We start from the raw sequence: 17925 nt of genomic DNA on the forward strand, positions 1-17925 counted from the left end.
TGCCTGACCTACTGAATTCTTTCAGCAGTTTGTTTTGCTCCTGGTTTCAGCACCTGCAGCCACACATTTACACAGATAACTGCCTCAGTAGATTGAAATGTTCCAAACAAAATGACTGACAGAGTCACTTTGTGTAAACCCCGTCACCGGGCAAACTGCCAAGCAGACTCGCTCCATCTGATCGAAGAAAGCAACAGTGAAAATGTGAGAAGACCCATTTATCTCCTTAACAGAAGCAGATTTTTTTCACACCTTGAGGCACATTGGGTGGCATTTTTGCCATTTCTGTAGCACTTGACTGAGTTTTACGAGGCCGAGTTGCCAGCTCGACGCTCAACCCAGCACGGATGGAAAGCATGCAAGCTACCAGCCAGATTCGAACTTGGGACCATTTGCCTCAAAGTCCGATGCTGATGCAGCACCAGTGTCGAGCTGAGAAGCAGATTTCAGGCCAACCTTTATCATGACATCTAATGTCGTTTGTTTATTTATTTATCTTTTTATTGAGATACTGTGCGGAATAGGCCCTTCTGGCCTTTTGAGCCACGCCGCCCCTGATTAAATCCCCTGATTTAATCGTAGCCTAATCACGGGACAATTTACAATTAACCTACCAAATGGCACATCTTTGGACTCTGGGAGGAAACTGGAGCACCCACAGGAAACCCTCGCAGTCACGGGGAGAACACACAAACTCCTTGTAGGCAGCTTCTGCCATCGTGCTGAGTAGATCTCAAATCACAAAATAGCTTCACCATTGCTTGCAGAATCAGTTTACAGACACATCACATCAACCCATGTAGAGAAGAGACCAGTAGTTCATGTAGCTCATTGTATGAAGATTTTTAATAACCAAAATAACCCAGTTCTGTCTATAAAACTCATAAGAACCAAATACCTCCCAAAAGAGCCATGAATAAAAGGTGAAAGTTTCAAACCTCTCTACTTTAGTCTGAAATATGCTTAAAAATGCTTGGATTTAAGAGGAATCCAGGGCTTGGGTTGAAAGTGGAATTGGAGCTCAAGCATGATGCAATTGAATCGAGGAGCAGACGCAAGTGGCCTGCTCCTTCTAGATTTTCCATGTTTCTTTTAGTCCTTGGGAAAGTATAATTAAGACTAGCTACTGAATGCAGTACAAGATGCTGGACCTATATCTTGCTTTCCAGAGTGGCTCCACCGGAAAGGGTCATGTTAGGCTTTGATTTACAGGAGAGGCAAAGTATGAAACAATACTGACAATAATTCAATGAAGAAATTTTATTGTAATCTTTCGAATGACAAATAATGGCCTAGCCAATATTTCACAATCAGCATCGTAGAAAGACTAACTCATCAAGAATTGGTTAAGGTGATCTAGTTGTTCCTTGTAAGATCTTGCTGATGAACAAATTGGTAGCTGCATTTCTTTATGTTGACACTCATTGCCAGGAAGTGTTGTTCTGAAAAAGACTAAATAAATGGCAACCTAGCTTTCTAATGTAGGTGATTCTTAAAATCCTTCTCTGTGTGACTGAACATGGCTCCAAATAGTTGCAGCAAAGGCACAACCTAACAATCACAAAACATATGTCTTCAGAACCTAAACTGTGTTGATATTAGTCAGTTTTTAAATATATCAGGCTCCGTTCATTTCTCCAGAGAATAGCAGAGCACCTAAACCTGCATCTAAATGGATTTCTTTCACAAACGAGAAAATCTGCAGAGGCTGGAAATCCAAGCGACACACACAAAAGGCTGGAGGAACTCAGCAGGCCAGGCAGCATTTATGGATAAGATTACAGTCAACGTTTTGGGCCGAGACCCTTCATCAGGGCTGGAGAAAAAAAAGACGAGAAATCAGAGTAAGAAGGTGGGGGGAGGGGAGGAAGAACCACAGGTGAGAGGTGAAACTGGGAGAGGTGAAGTAAGGAGCTGGGAAGTTAACTGGTGAAAGAGATACAGGGCTGGAGAAGGGGGGAATCTGACAGGAGAGGACAGAAGGCCATTGAAGAAAGAAAAGGAGGAGAAGCACCACAGGAAGGTGATGGGCAGGTAAGGACCTACGATGAGAGAGGGAAATGGGAATGGGGAACGATGAAGGGGGGCATTTCTGGCAGTTCATGCAATCAGGTTGGAGGCCCCCTAGATGGAATATAAGGCGTTGCTTCTCCAACTTGAGTATGGCCTCATCGTGACAGTAGGGCGTGGCCTTTCTCGGGTGGGTTCTCATAGTAGACTTAGGTTGCTAGACTTAGTCCTGGGCTGAAGTAAAATCCAAAGAGACTGGGTAACTAGAGTTTTGAAGAGAGAACGGCAATGACTTTAAAGGGAGTAAAATTCCTACTGGTTTAGAGGACAGTAAGTACTTTCCACTGGCTGCATATTCAGTGATCAGGGTTTAGTGGTCTTGTCTGAAAGTATGACTACTTGGAATTGAAAGATGTAGCATTTTCTTTGCACTTGGCATTTAAACCAAGAACATTCTCAAGCCCATTGGATTGTGGAATGCTTTCAAGAGTGAGTAATACATTCATGCACAATGTGGGAATCAAGATGTCTGCGTCTGCAGACTGGGCAAGAGAGCTGAAGATTAGCCACAATATTATTGTTGTTACAGGAGTGCAGCAAACCCAAAGGGCTGAATAACCTACCCCTGCTGTGGCCGACTCATGTTTGTAAGTACACAGAACATACTACCTCCACCCCTGCTCTACTTGCTTTTATACTTATAACTGTGAGGCTAAGTACAAATCCAATACCGTGTTTAAGTTTGCTGATGACACCACTTTTGTTGGTCAAATCAAAGATGGTGATGAATCAGGCTATAGAAGTGAGACTGAAAATCTGGTTGACTGGTGCCTCAACAACAACTTCTTACTCAATGTCAGCAAAACTGAAGAGCTGATTATTGACCACAGGAGCAAGAAACCAGAGATCCATGAGCCAGTCCTCGTCAGGGGGCCAGAGGAGGAGAGGGTCAAAAACTTTAAACTCCTTGGTGTTATCAGTTCATAGGATCTATCCTGGAACCAGCAGGAAAGTGCCATTACAAAGAAAGCACAGCAGCCTTTACTTTCTGAGAAGTATGCAAAGATTTGGCATGTCATCTAACACTTTGACAAATTTCTGTAGAGGTGTGGTGGAGAGTATACTGACTGGTTGTATCACAGCCTGGTATGGTGAAACACCAATGCCCTCTGAATAGAAAAGCCTACAAAAGGTAGTGGATACAACCAAGTCTATCACAGTTGAAGTCCTTTCCACCACTGAGCACATCGACAAGGAGCACTGTCATAGGAAAGCACTATACATCATCAAGGACCCCCACTATCCAGGCCATGCTCTCTTCTCACTGCTGCCATCAGAAAGGAGGAACAGGGGCCTCAGGTTCCACACCACCAGGTTCAGGAGCAGTAATTACCCCTCAACCATCTGGCTCTTGAACCAAAGGGGATAACTTCACTCAACGTCACTCACTCCACGTCTAGGGACTCACTTTCAAGGGCTCTGAAATCTCATCTTCTTGATATTTGTTGCTTATTTATTTATTATTATTACTTTTTTGTATTTGAACAGTCTGTTGTCTTTTGCACTGTTTTTTGTCCGTCTTTGTTAATGTGCAGATTTTTATTGATTCCATTGTGTTTCTTTGTATTTACTGTGAATGCCTGCAAGAAATTAAATCTCAGGGTAGTATATAGTGAAATATACAGTATGTACTTTGATATTAAATTTACTTTGAGCTTTTCAACTACTAAATGGTTCTTCAGCACATGAGTGAAATTTATACACAGCAAGACAATGACATGGCAACAAGATTCAAATGACCATAAGTGTTGCATTGGGATTGTGATATTGGGAAACATACCTCACCAAGGCAGTTGTGAGGGGTAGTTTTGAGTTGTCAGAGGGTTGTGAAGTTCACATCCTATTCCAGAGATGGGAGTAGAGCATCAGATGCACTGGGGGAGTGCTGCACTGACAGTGAGATCAGCTCTTGGATGAGATGTTAAACAGAGGTCCTCTCTGCTTTCCTGTGTGCTCCCAAAGAACAGAGCAATTCTCTCCCTGGTACCTTGGCCAATATTTATCTCTCACTCAACACTACTAAAAGAGATTATCTGGTACCAGCAACCTCCTGTGATCAGGGAGCCTGCTCTTCACAAACCAATGTACATTTTCTACTTTACAACAATACACATATTGTAAAAGTACTTTATCAGCAATAAAACACATTTAATAGCTCTGAAGCTATTAAAACAACAATGTAAATACGAATCTTTGTTTTGCAATGTGGTCCCTAACATTACAAGTGTGTTTCGTTGTCCTGTCCTTTAATTAACTACGTTGTAATTGCTCACTGCCCAGAGACATGGTGTGAGATTTGAACTTACGAGTCTGCTCCTCAAGAAGAGTCTACGCGGAGCCTAAATTGCTGAAAACGTTAAACAATGTCTACTTGGTGGTCTCAAACTCTAGATGTGTGGGCTACCAGGAAGTGGGTTGGAGATCAGTGTCCAGTAACCCAGGAATAGCACAGTACAGCTCTTGCTCTGACTCAGGGATGGCATCGATATTTTCTGGCTGTGCTTTGCTCATCGGGGGCTTTGTTGGTGCACTTGCTGTTATGTTTGATGACGAACTTTGCTTCCCTTCAAGCCAGTAGGTTATCATGTTGCCCTTTCCCTGCAAAAGGCAGATTACATAAAATCACATCAAATGAGCGGCACAGAGGCCATTCCACCCAAATGGTCTATACTAGTATTTTGCTTCACATGAGCCTTATCCACATCTTCTTTGTCTTACCCCATCATTATACTCTTCCATTTCTCCCCTCATTTGTTTTTCCAGCTTTCTGTAAAAGCATCTTTGATGTTTTCTTCAATCACTCCCAGTGGGAGGGACTTCCACATTCTAATCACCCTTTGAGTAAAGAACTTGCATCTGAATACCCTATTGGATTTATTAGTGACTATATTGTATTGTTGGACTCCCCTCCATAACTACCTAGGCTTTCTGACTGAAATACAGTAGAATTCTGCTAATCCGCTGTTCAATAATTTGGAAGTCCTGTTGGCTCAGCGTCTGCTTCACCACATAACTTTTCGCCTGCTCCCTTCCCCTCACTGGGACTCTGGTTCCCACGTGCCCTTCCAAATTCCTGTGGCTTTGTTTCCCATTTCCCTTCAAGCTACCAGGGATTAGTTCCTATGTTCCCATTTATCTCATCTCCCATGCTTTCTTTAAACTGGACAGAATCCCATTCCCCACAGTCTCTTTAAAGGTAGCTGTTCACTGGGAATTGCATTATAGTACTATATAACATACAAAAAAAGTGAATTAACGTGTTCGAGTATCTAATAGTCCTGAAAAAAATATTTGATTGGTACCACAATCCCCAGCACGCCAGATTATTTGAGATTTTTTATGAGATATTGTTATTAAGTTTCCTGTAACATTCAGTTTCTGAGATCTTTCAGTCAGCTTGATTAAAAACAACACTGAAGCACAAAATTTATAGTTTGCATCAACCAATGGATCACTTGTCCAAGTTGCTATCACATTACTGTTCATTATTCATTATAAATAAAATTGCTCTAAACCGATTAGAATACAGAGCCAAGCTGGCAGTGGAGCATAGCAAGTCTTTGCAAGATAACTTCAGCAGATCCAATCACTGCATTATAATCCTTCCACTGTCAAATCTCAGTTTTAAGTCAGTAAGAATTATTGCAATGTTTGAATATACTACAGGTCTCATGATCTTCCAGTCACCTGGAGGGACCCAATATCAGACTTGTGAATGGACCTCTCATATGCTAAAAGAGTAACTCATCGTAGTACTGGCACTTTATTTATCTATCTGCGCTGCACTTTCTCTATAATTGTAACACTTCACTCTGCATATTGTTTTTTCTTTCCTACCTTAATGGATTTTTGTTTGGCATGATCTGTCTGGATGGTGCATGAAACAAAAGTTTTTCATTGTATCTTGGTACATGTGACAATAATAAACCAATATATACAGTACATTTAATTTGTTCATAATATAACACAAGATTAACATACCTTTATTTGAAATGAGCCACGGCATATTAAAATATATCCTCCAAACTGTTCTAGGAGACTATATGTGCTGGAACTGCACTGTATCTTCAGCGCTGAAATATAAGCAACCAAGCAGTTAAGGATCTAGTCTAAGATGGGACAGAAGGAGTTCATTTAACCCATTGTTGGTGCCAAATCTTTGAAAGATCTCAATTAATCTCAAACACCCAATCCCTCCAAGATCTCACCAATACCTTCCTTGAGTACTGCAAGCCTGTTCTCATTCCACCATTCTTTAGTCCACTTCTTGCCCTTGCTTGGTGGTACCTGAATGAAGTTATACCCCTGCAGTTACCACTTGGAAATGTGATCACAGTGGCCACACACATTATGCTGGAGCATATTCAGGACATTGCATTTAGATTGGAAAGGGATGGGTGGGAGGAGGATGGGGTTCTAAATCTGAAACAAGGATCAATAAAACATAGGAGCAGGATTAGACCATTTGACTCATTGAGTCTGCTCCGTCATTCTATCATGGCTGAATTAGTTTCCCTCTCAACCTAATTTTTCTGCCTTCTCCCTGTAACTTTTAACACCATTACTAATGAAGAAACTAGCAACCACCATTTTAAATACAGTGTATACAATGACTTGACCTTCACGGCTATCTGTGGCAATGAATTCCACAGATTTCCCACCCTCTGCCTAAAGAAATTCCTCCTCATTTCTATTCTAAAGGGATATCCTTGTATTCTGAGGTTGTGGCCTCTGGTCCAGATACTCCCCAACAATAGGAATCTCCCTCTCCACATCCATTCTATCTAGGCCTTTGTATATCCGAAAGGTTTCAATGAGATCCCCCTCATTCTCCTAAACTCCAGCAAGTACTGACCCAGAGCCACCAAATGTTATGTTAACCCTGTCATTCTCATGATCCTTCTCATGAACCTCCTCTGGATCATCTCCAATGCAGAAACATCCTTTCTCGGATATGGGACCCCAAACTGCTCACAATACTCCATGTCTTACAAAGCTTCAGCATTCTATCCTTGCTTTTATAGTTCTGTCAAATTGAATTGACTTTATTTCTTACATCCTTCACATGCTAATATTGCATTTGCCTTCCTTACCACCGATTCAATCTGAAAATTAAATTTTAGGGAATTCTGCAAGAAGACTCCCAAGTCCCTTTGCACCTCTAATTTATGAATTTTCTCCCGGTTTAGAAAGTAGCCTACGTCTTTATTCCTTCCATCAAAGTTCATGACCATACACTTTCCTAAACTATAATCTATCTGCTGTTTCTTTGTCCATTATCCTAAACTGTCTAAGTCCTTTGGTAGACTCCCTGCTTCCTTGAAAGCTACCTGCCCTCCCCACCTATCCTCATATCATCCATAAACTTGGCCACAAAGCCATTAACCCCATCATCTAAATCATTGACACATAATACGTAAAGCAGCAAGCCCAACACCAGACCCTACAGAATACCACCAGTCACCACGAGCCATCCTTTATTCCCATTCTTTGCCTCCTGCCAGTCAGCCAATCTTCTACCATCAAGGTAAGCCAATCTAGCATGACATTTGGGACAAATGTCTTTGTCTACAAAGTGCAGAGCATGCAACTCACTCCCCCAAGGTGTGCTTGAGGCAAATAGCAAAGATGAAGTTAAGGGGAAGCTGGTAAACACATAAAGGAGTAAAAGGATAAAAATGTGTGGAGAGGCTCACACAAACTAAATGGGCCGAGTGGCCTGTTATGGTGCTACAAATTCTATTGCCCAGGTTACAACATAATTACAATTTTCTGTTTCTGTGTTGCGTCTGTGCCAATGCTAACTGGAAGATACTAATAACACTAGGTCAGTTGACACATCTCCATGAAGCTGCAACCGATGTTACAGAGGAGAAAATCCATAGCAGACAGATTAACTGGAAACAAAGTAGAAAAATGAACATCCACAGAATGCAGCCTACCTTCACTTGTTGATTCCATCCTTGAAGCAGTGTTCACCGTGTCACCAAACAGGCAATAACGGGGCATCTTTGTCCCAACCACACCAGCAACCACAGGTCCTACAGTCACCAAAACAAGAAACACATTCCAACATCTTGATAGCCACAGACACTACAGTGCAATCGAATAAGACAATGGGTCATAGAAAACAATATCAAAGGGCTTCATAATGGCCTTCTTTCAAACACCCAGGACTATGTGAAGAGAAGAAGCAATTACAACCCCTCCACATGTCTCTGATGGTCAACTAGATCTGACTTTGAATTCCATCTTCCCATACTCTCTGGGTGTATATGAAAAGAAAATCATTATGAATCCTTTTGGTAGTGTGCTAATGATATTTTTGATTCCCCATATTTCTCGAGTCCCTTAGTGTTCAAAGAAACTTACATCTCAGCTTTAAATATACTCCGTGACCAAGGATCCATCACCCCTGGGATAGAGAATTACAACTTCTTGAGAAAATCAGGGATCTTCTATTCATCAACGTAAGGCAATCTAGCATGGAATTTGGGACAAATGTCTTTACCCAGAGATGTGTTCATTAATGGAACAATCAGAGGAGAGTTCATGTAGAATATTTTCATTTAGTGGGGGCTTGGAACTTGCTTAGGTCGATAGGGTGATTAAAGGAAGAAACGCCCAGACAATCACTTGAAGACCCATCAATTAAGAGCTGGGAAATGGGATTAACCTAAAATCTATGTCTGGACTCAAGTGTGGCCTAAATTTCTAGGATTCTGAAGAGAAATCACTTCAGTTCTAACAGGTCATCTCCTTATCCTGTGGTTACACTGCTTGGTTCTGTACTCATGGTTCTCTCAGCATTCCTCTCCAATTCATTGCAAAATCTTGCATGTCAGTGAGATCACATAAACTCCAATGGTAGCAGACATATTATACTGAGCGCTCGCATCCCTCTCATCCGAGGAAGCAATCATGTTTCCAAGGTTTCCTAGTAATGTACACTAAAACTACACCTAGCACTAATTGTAAAACCAGCAAGATGTCCTTATGCTTGTATTGCAACCTCCTTGCAATGAAGGCCAACATCTCATTCATCTTCCTGTTGTAGCTGCATGCTAATTAATTTTTTGCCCACTGTCTTAACGTCCCTTTGCCAACCCCGGTGCCTTCCCAGCTCCAAAGTACTTGCAATGCATTACCTGAATGGATTCCAGCCCGGATCTTGAGCTTAGTCTGTGGCTTGTGTGGGATTTTGAAAGTATTGCACACAGCTACCAAATCCAAGGCCATACTTGCAATTTGACTTGCATGAGCAATGCCATTTTCCTTTGGCACTCCGGAAACCACCATATCTACCACATGAAAAATAAAGGGAGAATCATACAGAGCTAAAACCAGAGGAGTTTCCCAACCTCATCCAATGGAGCTGAACACAATGTGCATCTGCTACTATATGCTTCACATGAGCAACTGAGGCCACATTTCACACTGGAATCTCTGCTCAAGTTTGACAACAGGAGCAGTGGCAGGAAAAGAGGTTTTTGCTCTCTGAGTTTTATTCCACTTCTTCAGCTGGCCCCACTCTTCTGCCTACATTTGGCTGTTTGAGGGAAGTTAGTGAGGGAGGTGGTGGAATAAACCCTGAAAGGTGCCGTGAGACCTACCACATATCTACGTTCCATTCTAGCCACACACGAGCTCCACTGGAAAGACAACAAGCAGCAAGCATGCCTATGAACCCCCTGGGTTTTAATTGGAATCTACAGTAACTTAGGAAAATTACTTAACTTAGGAACTTAGGAAAATAGGAGCTCTCTCCTATTTGGAGTGAAGTCACAGTCAATGCAGATCAAGACATTCTCCAACCCCCTTACCCCACCTCAAGCATCTTACATACATCCAATATCACAGCTTGGTATGGGCCTACATTGGAGCCTGTGTTTCCGTACAAGCTACAAAAGTTCATTGGGATGATATCAAATTTCAAATTCACCATCAGTTTTTGGCCCAATTACTGGGTTGCATCAATTCAATTTTGAAACCTCAGACTATTAATATTTTCATCAGAGTCGCCTGCTTTGTCTAACTTACTGAAGGAGTCGATATACGATTTCCTGCCTTTTACAGTACCTCTCAATTATAGAATACTTAAAAATAGAATTCTATCATACTTGTAAATTATATATAGAAACAATCAAAGAATATACAGATTATTTCCAATCATCTTTCTCTCTGGCAGCTCACTGAAGATAAACCTATAATTCCTGGAGAGACTCCAAGACAATCATTCAATAATCGTGTACTTATTTGATCAAACCAACCTTGAACTGCAGACGGAATCAACATGCCTGCTCTCAGTGGCTGTTGCATCTAGGTATAACCCTTTGTGCCTGGGGTTCCAGCATCCACCAAGATCAAGGTCATCATCTTCGCAACTCCATGTGATTGCACTGTTCCCATATCTTTTGATGTTTTCAATGGTCCAAAACCCATCAATCTCCATGTTTAAAGAAATCAGTGACCAATCTCCACAACCCTTTAGGGTAGAGAACGCCAAAGATTCACCACCCTCTGAGTAAAGAAATTTCCCCTTGTTTCAGTTGTAAATGTCCTACGACTGCAGCTGATCCATATCGTTTCATACCGCCAAATCATATCGTTTCCTTGCGGCCCGGTAGCACATGCTTTGCGGCCCAGTGGATGGGGACCACAGTCCTACGTCTTGTTCTGAAACTGGAGAATCCACAGACAGAGGAAACATCACCCCTACCTCCAGCCTGTTAGCTTTGTAAGTCTCGAAAATCTAATCTCTTAGCTCAGAACCGTCAGGAGCAGATTTTAGTCTTGGTGGCTGAGAGAGGTTAGGCTGATTTGGAAGGCTGCAACACACTGACCAGCGTACTGTAATTCACTGAGGTCTCTCTATGGTCAACAGTAATATCTGACCCGTGTTGTCATTATGTGGTTAACTGTCGCATGGAACTTCAGGACCCTCCCATGGAGCATCATGTTAAAGATCCTGTTTCATGCCAGTTGGTATCCACAAAACACCAAAACCAAGTGGCAGCTGCAAGTTGTGATCCACCTCCAAAACTCACATCCATTGGCTCAGTGGAACCTGATTTTGGAGATTTCTCTGCAAGATGCACATCCAACCAAATTCCACAATGTACCTTGTACAGAAATGTCCTAATTTCATCTCAAAAACTGCTTTAGATTAAGCGCTCAACTTCTTCGATTAAGAACCTGGTTTTTGCTATACTCACATGCATCTCCTATAGTTTCCACTTTGTAGACATCATAATTGTCTATGATTTCATCAAAGGTTGTGTATAATTTGTTTAACAATTCTACAACTTGATATGGTGTACTCATGCTTGACAGCTGTGTGAAGCCTTCTATATCACTGCAAGAAAATGAAAGAATATATTAAAACACGAGAGACACTACAAAATGGAGTAATTGAGATGACTGGCGTTATTCAGCACATAAGGTTCGAGGGGCAGGAATTCTACCCCCACTTCCTCAGTACTCCTCTTTCCTCCCTCAATTCACCCCTTAAGCCCTGTCTCTTAGCTTCTGATCACTTGCTCTAAGATCTCTGTATCTGGTTCAGTTTCAAATTCTACTTGATAACATCCTGATAGGATATTTCTCAGTATTAAAGCTGCCAGTTTCTATTGTATTAACCCATTAATTAGTGTGGCCAGTTTAAACACAGTAAGAAGAAATTTAATGCAAATGTATCAGTCTTCAATGTGGTAATATCAGGGAGATCACATATACATCACATTGCAAACAATTACACTGGTCTTACATTACATCTCATGCCCATTCTTGTCACACAGATTACTTGACATCTTATACATTAAGACAGAATTTAAGACTACACTTAATTATAATTCTTCCAATGCCTGGAGATTTTCAAACCTCCAAATAAACGGACATCTGTCCTGTGACCTAAGTGGCACAAGATGATCAGGGGAGCTCCCCCACAGCCTGAGGACAATATTTATTCTACGGCCAACACCAATGTAAAGCTTGTATGTTTGCTATAACACTGCTGTTTAATTTCTATGTGTGAAGTGGTGCCTCAGAAATGGCAATACTTCCAAATATTTTTCTTTTGATTGCTATTAGAACCATCCATACCACTCTAATGACTTTTCCCTTGACTATATTCAGTAAAACTGCTTTAATGTCAAGACTATTTATTTATTTATTGCAACTCCAGTAAGTACAGTTAAACACTAAGTGTCAGCAGATTCTATCACTTCTGATAATGGAAGATGAAAATGCAACGAGGTAAAATGTGCCGTTAAATCCATATTGCATCAATTGTCCACTCAAGTACTTTATTTGTTAATTAAGTAAAATCAGCAGTTAATGGTCCAGAATTCCCTGCCACTAAGTCTGAATGATGTGGACTGAAGAACTGGAGGTACACTGTAAGATTTGCAATGCGTTCCAGACTTGCGTACAGTGGTATAGAGGAGGACTGTGTCCAAGCTGGGGCAGGATGTCCATCACCTTGCAAAAGACTTCCAATGTAGACACAATGAAGAGTATATCCGGACTAAAGGAGTCTGCAGGCATGAATAAGCAATCACTAACAATTGCAACAGGACTGACAAAGGCCTTTACAAAAGCAGAGCAGTGAAACAGAAAAATTAAACAAAAACGGGCAGCTGCCAGAAATCTGAAAATAAAATTTAAAAAACTCCCAGCCATTTATTGGTGGACAATGTTTATTCTGGAAAAATAATATTCTGTGTAATATCTTAAAAAGTGTGTATTCAGTGTATGTTGTGGTATTACTAGGAGTAAAATCCAATAGTCTGGAAAATCTACTAGTGCAGCACGTTCAAAGTTACCTAACCTATCCAAGTTGCTAATCAATTGAATTTCACTATACCCTGTTTTTGAAATTTTTTCCACTGACAGACTACAATGCATTGGAAATTGTTTTATTTATTGTCACGTGTTCTGGGGTAGAGAAGGACAGCTTGTCTTGCACACCGACCATACAGATCAACTCATTATAACAGTGTGTTGAAGTGGAACAAGATAAGCTTCCCCCCCCCCCCCCCCCCGACTGTATGGGCTTCCTCTGGGTGCTCCAGTCTCTTCCCACGGTCCAAAGACATTCCAGTTGGTAGGTTATGGTCATTGTGAATTGCCCTGTGATTAGGCTTAGGGAAGTAGAGGCGTCAGTGTAGCGTCCCTGGCTGTGGCATAAGTGTGGTTGGACCAGCACAGGCCGTGCTGATGTTCACCCCGAGGAACATGAAATTCTGAACCCTCTCCATCCCAGCGTTGCGACATGGAGAGTGCTCCACCGACTTACCCAAAGTCAATGACTGGCTCTTTTGTTTTGCTGACATTGAGGTCAAGGTTGTTGCTATGATACCCTGTCACTAGGCTCTCTGCCTCCTTCCTGTACTCTGACTCACTGTTATCTGAGATACAGTGGCATCATCTGCAAACGTAGGTGAAGTTAGAGCAGAAACTGGTCATGCAATCACGAGTCATGAGTATACAGCACATTTAACACTACGACTGTGGAATAAGTTTCCAGACAACCATGCTTACAATCAATATGTACAATAGAAAAGTCTTAACTAAAAGGCTCAAGACCCCTGTTTTATAATCCTCACTCTGTGATACCACTTTAGTGATTAGGATTTAGGATCCATTTAGGATAGATTTTCCTCTCTACTCTGCTGGGCATGAACCATCATTGGTGAATACAGAGGTATCAATTCATTAGATGCATCAATTACTGGTGACAAATACCCACGTGAGTTAATGTTACATTACAGCAGATCGGCAGAATTGAATGGTTTACAGGAAATGTGTGGTAGCTGGTGAATTTAACTTCAATGAATTTGATGGCTGAAATTTTGTAAAAAGTTACCAGAGACTTTAAAATACAATATGATAGACTAATTTTCTTTTTTGGAACGGTACCTTCTTGACAGGTCTGTGATTTTAAACCTACAGCTAGAAGGTCAGCTCTTCAAAGGCCTGCAAGATACTTAGTTGAGGCAATTAGGCTTTGGTTAATGAATACAGGCCTTTCACATCTATGTCCTGGAAATTTAAATAATTGCTATCAGACAGGCCTGTCCAAATCCTCTAAGGATTCAAAGTACATTTATTATCAAAGTATGTATACGACCTTGAGATTTGTTTGCTTACCGGCAGCCACAAAGTAAGAAACCCAAAAGAACCCAATCTAAAGAAAAGAAAGACCAACGTGCAGAGAAAGAGAAAAAAACACAAATCATGCAAACAATAGAAGTGAGCAACAGCATTCTGAACCAAATTGAGTCCTTAGATCCAAATCTCCGGAGCAGCTGGTGTAGGCCCGAAGCCTCGATCTCAGTTCATCGTATTAGTGGGGCAAGCTGCCGTGAACCTTGCAGGCATGAAGCACAGCAGTCAGGACAATCTCACAGCCTCAGCACCATGCAGAGAGGAGTGAACATCACGGGACAGTGAGTGAAATTGGCTCAACCCTTGCCTTTGATCACGATCCTACCTTTCTAGTCTATTTAGGGTGGTGTTTAAATTGTCCAAACACCTGATCGTGCCTCGCATTATGACCCAGACCCCACAGCAGCAATACGCTCTGGGCCTAGGCCTCACTGCCCAGCACAAAGCTGTCCTTGACCTCTCCAAGTCAGCTTGGTGATGCACCATCAATAACTCACGCTGAGACGTAGGAAGCGAGGTATCGGCTTTTATTGACTGGAAGAATGAACAACACTACATCCTGGGGAATGAGGCTGGGCAACAGGCCTCAGTCGCCTTTATACAGGGGTCTGTGGGAGGAGCCACAGGAACAGTCAGCAGGGGTCTGTGGGAGGAGCCACAGGAGCAGTCCAGACAGGTATATGTAGTTCACCACACTTGGTGCTTAGAACGATCCAACCTCACACCCGGGTTAGGTGGACGGGCATCGGAACTCCTCTGCCTTGACTCCTCTTCTCCGAATCACTTACTCCAACTCCATCTCCGACAGTGACACCATCTCCATCTGCGACTCCGTCTCAGACACGTTGTGCTTCGACTTTGCAACGCACCAGCACAGCTCATCCCTCCAATTGGCTTTGCTTTCTCTCGCCTCTTCATTGTTTGCAGTGATAGTTTACCACAACTTACTCCAGAAAAGGTGTGATTAATAATGTTCTGGGTGGAATTTCTTGCCTTTCAAGCTACCAGTAAGCTGTTGCTCTCCCTCAGTGGCGCCATTTTAAACAGGAGCCTAATCACTCAGAACACAGCAACATTTTCCCTTTATACCCACCAAAAGAAAATGCAGCTCAGGCTGTATCTGTTAAAATTTCAGGCTGGAATTTGTAAGAATTATTTTAGATTTCCAGCATCTGGAATGGCTTTCCTCTTATTGTCTTGTTTCCCCTTTACTAATCACTCAGCTTTAGCATTTGGAACATCTTCTTACCTTCTAATCCAGTTCTTCCACCCCTCTGCTCTACCTCCATGTCTCTCCCGTCTAATCACGAGACAGAACTACTCCAATCAATCTGCTCTGCATGATTCATGAACGCAGCAGTGACATTGTCAGGATTGCTTGCTTGCCTTGCAGGAAAAGGAGCTGATGATTATATAATTATACAATAACACCTCTCATCTCTGGCTGAAGATGGTACCTCGAACAGCTTGCTGACTCTTTGCTATTCAAGTTCTCATGGGATACATTGGTCCTTTTTATAGAATCCCTCTCACTTTACAATGCTTTGCCCTGATATGTGACATCAATGAATGGCAAGAATCCCTGTAAAATAGCTTACAATGAGGAAGACTAAGTTCATTTCTGACCATCTCCCTCAATTTCTGAGTTTGCCACACTCAACACACAGATATTTACCTGAAGAATATTGTGGCACTGGCATAGTTCTGGGCTTGAGTCATGATTCCTTGCCTTAGATCGTCAGCTACCTGCTTTGGCAACATACCTGGTGTGGACAAAGTTTTAGACACATTAGACTCGGTAATGACACGTAAGCACAATGCAATGCCCTCTTCTTCTGATATCTTCTAACGATTAGACACTGTGACCCAAAAGACAAAGAAGGCCTTCTGAACAGCTTAGAGTTGTTCCTTCAAATCTTAATCAAGTGGAGCCACAAACGATCTGCTGTAAGATGTTAGTGGGCCGAGCAGCATACTGTATATGGGCAGAAAGCACCTGTCGATATTTCCCATCAAAGCCCTTCATTACTGACTTCATCGCAAAATATTAGCAATTCCTTTCCCCCAGCAGATGCTTCATGACCTCCAGAAGACTGTTCGTTGCTCCAGATTTCTGGTGTGTGCAATCTCTTATGTCTCCTCAATCAGGCAGAATCGGGTGAATTACTACATTCTGCATACAGGTTAAAAATATGAAAAACATAGATTCATAGGAGAAAATTATAGAGTACTTAAGATGACTATATTGTATTCAAAGCACGAAATGTGAAATATGAATTTCACACAAGACAGAGGCTAACATTCTTGTCATATTAATGTTATCAAGTAATCCTGCTTCTAAAACAGAGAATGCGTTGATAACACTGGACATCACTTGAGCTCAAAATTGCTATTGACAACTTCTAGTTATAATCTGGTCCATAATCTGTTTTATTCAGAATTATGCACACTGGGAAGGATTTCTTATAAAATCTGATTTAATAATCACGATTCCATTCGTGTCAGCATGTGAAAAGGCTTTCTCAAGAACTTACTGTAAAGCAAGCGGTCGGTTTTCTGTTTCTCATGGACCAAGTCCTGTGTTCTCTCGGCCACCAAAGTCTCCAGGTGTTTGCTGTACTTCTCCATCTTAAGGACAAATGGAGAAATCAGTTAAAAGTGATCCTATAAAGGAGGCAAGTCTTAACCTTGGAGTTGGAAGTGAGTTCTGAACTCATTTCCCGTACTGTACCTTAGGCTTGAAGTGATGACCTCTGCTGTCTAGGGTTGGGGTCATAATTCATGTCCATATTCTAACCATGGGTCATAACTACTTTCTGCCTCACTGCTGTCCGCTATCACCCCACTCCCTGATACATGAGGAATTGGCCACTTCCTACCAGAGGCCCAGCAATTTTACACCAGTTAGCACTTTTAAATGGTCCGGCCGGTTTAATTATCACACTCCTCCCACAACCATAAACACGTAAAAGTCTGCAGATGCTGGAAATCCAAAGCAACACACACACACACGCACACACAATGTCAGCAGGTCAGGCAGCTTCTATGGAAAAGAATAAACAGTCGATGTTTTGGCCTGAGTCCCTTCTTCTCACACCAGGTTGGTTACCCCATAATATGGTTTGAAAGCTCACGGGACGTGGTCGAGGTTATTTTTAAACACCAGAAAAGCGAAAGGAATAGAAGGATATACTCAAGATGAAAGGATCTTGTGATATCTTCTTCAACATTTAGTAGGGACGCAGGAAATACTGCACTAATTAACTGGATCTTCTATCAGCAAGTTCGCCCCATTTCCTTATCAGATTTATTAGGGACCACCTTTAAACCTGGGACTCCAGTTCTTGCTACCCCCATAAACTGAAGTGCCATCACTTTGAAATCTCTGTTTGATCAGTGACAAATTTAATTTTAACATTCCCAATTAAGAAGACAAGAACAGGAGCAGGAGTAGGTCAAGGGCCCCAAGATCCTGCCCTGCCATTCAATGTGATCGTGGCAGATCTATGCTGGTCTCAATTCCTCTTTTATGCTGTTTCCTCATCATCCTTCATACCTGAAATATTTACCTGTGTCCACCTCCACTATTTCTAATGATCAGGCCTCCATCACCCTTGGGAGCAGAGAATTCCCAAGGAGGGTTTGAACAGCGGAATTAATCAGAACAAGAGGCAAGGACAGGTCTCC

General features: G+C 41.9%; 1 protein-coding gene across 1 annotated transcript in view; it reads right to left on the bottom strand.

The window, feature by feature from the left end:
• Positions 1 to 1222: 1222 nt before the first annotated feature.
• LOC140729136 (atrial natriuretic peptide receptor 1) overlaps positions 1223 to 17925 on the bottom strand; it is a 59267-nt gene continuing 42564 nt past the window's right edge. Inside the window, exons 17-23 of the mRNA XM_073048577.1 lie at positions 16773 to 16866; positions 15914 to 16001; positions 11286 to 11425; positions 9219 to 9371; positions 8013 to 8111; positions 6052 to 6143; positions 1223 to 4668 (exon numbers count right to left, since the gene is read on the bottom strand). Coding sequence (XP_072904678.1) covers positions 4471 to 4668; positions 6052 to 6143; positions 8013 to 8111; positions 9219 to 9371; positions 11286 to 11425; positions 15914 to 16001; positions 16773 to 16866 — 864 coding nt within the window. The 3' untranslated portion in view covers positions 1223 to 4470. The remainder of the gene's footprint in view (positions 4669 to 6051; positions 6144 to 8012; positions 8112 to 9218; positions 9372 to 11285; positions 11426 to 15913; positions 16002 to 16772; positions 16867 to 17925) is intronic.

Source organism: Hemitrygon akajei, chromosome 6 (assembly GCF_048418815.1).
Source record: "Hemitrygon akajei chromosome 6, sHemAka1.3, whole genome shotgun sequence".
NCBI lineage: Eukaryota > Metazoa > Chordata > Chondrichthyes > Myliobatiformes > Dasyatidae > Hemitrygon > Hemitrygon akajei.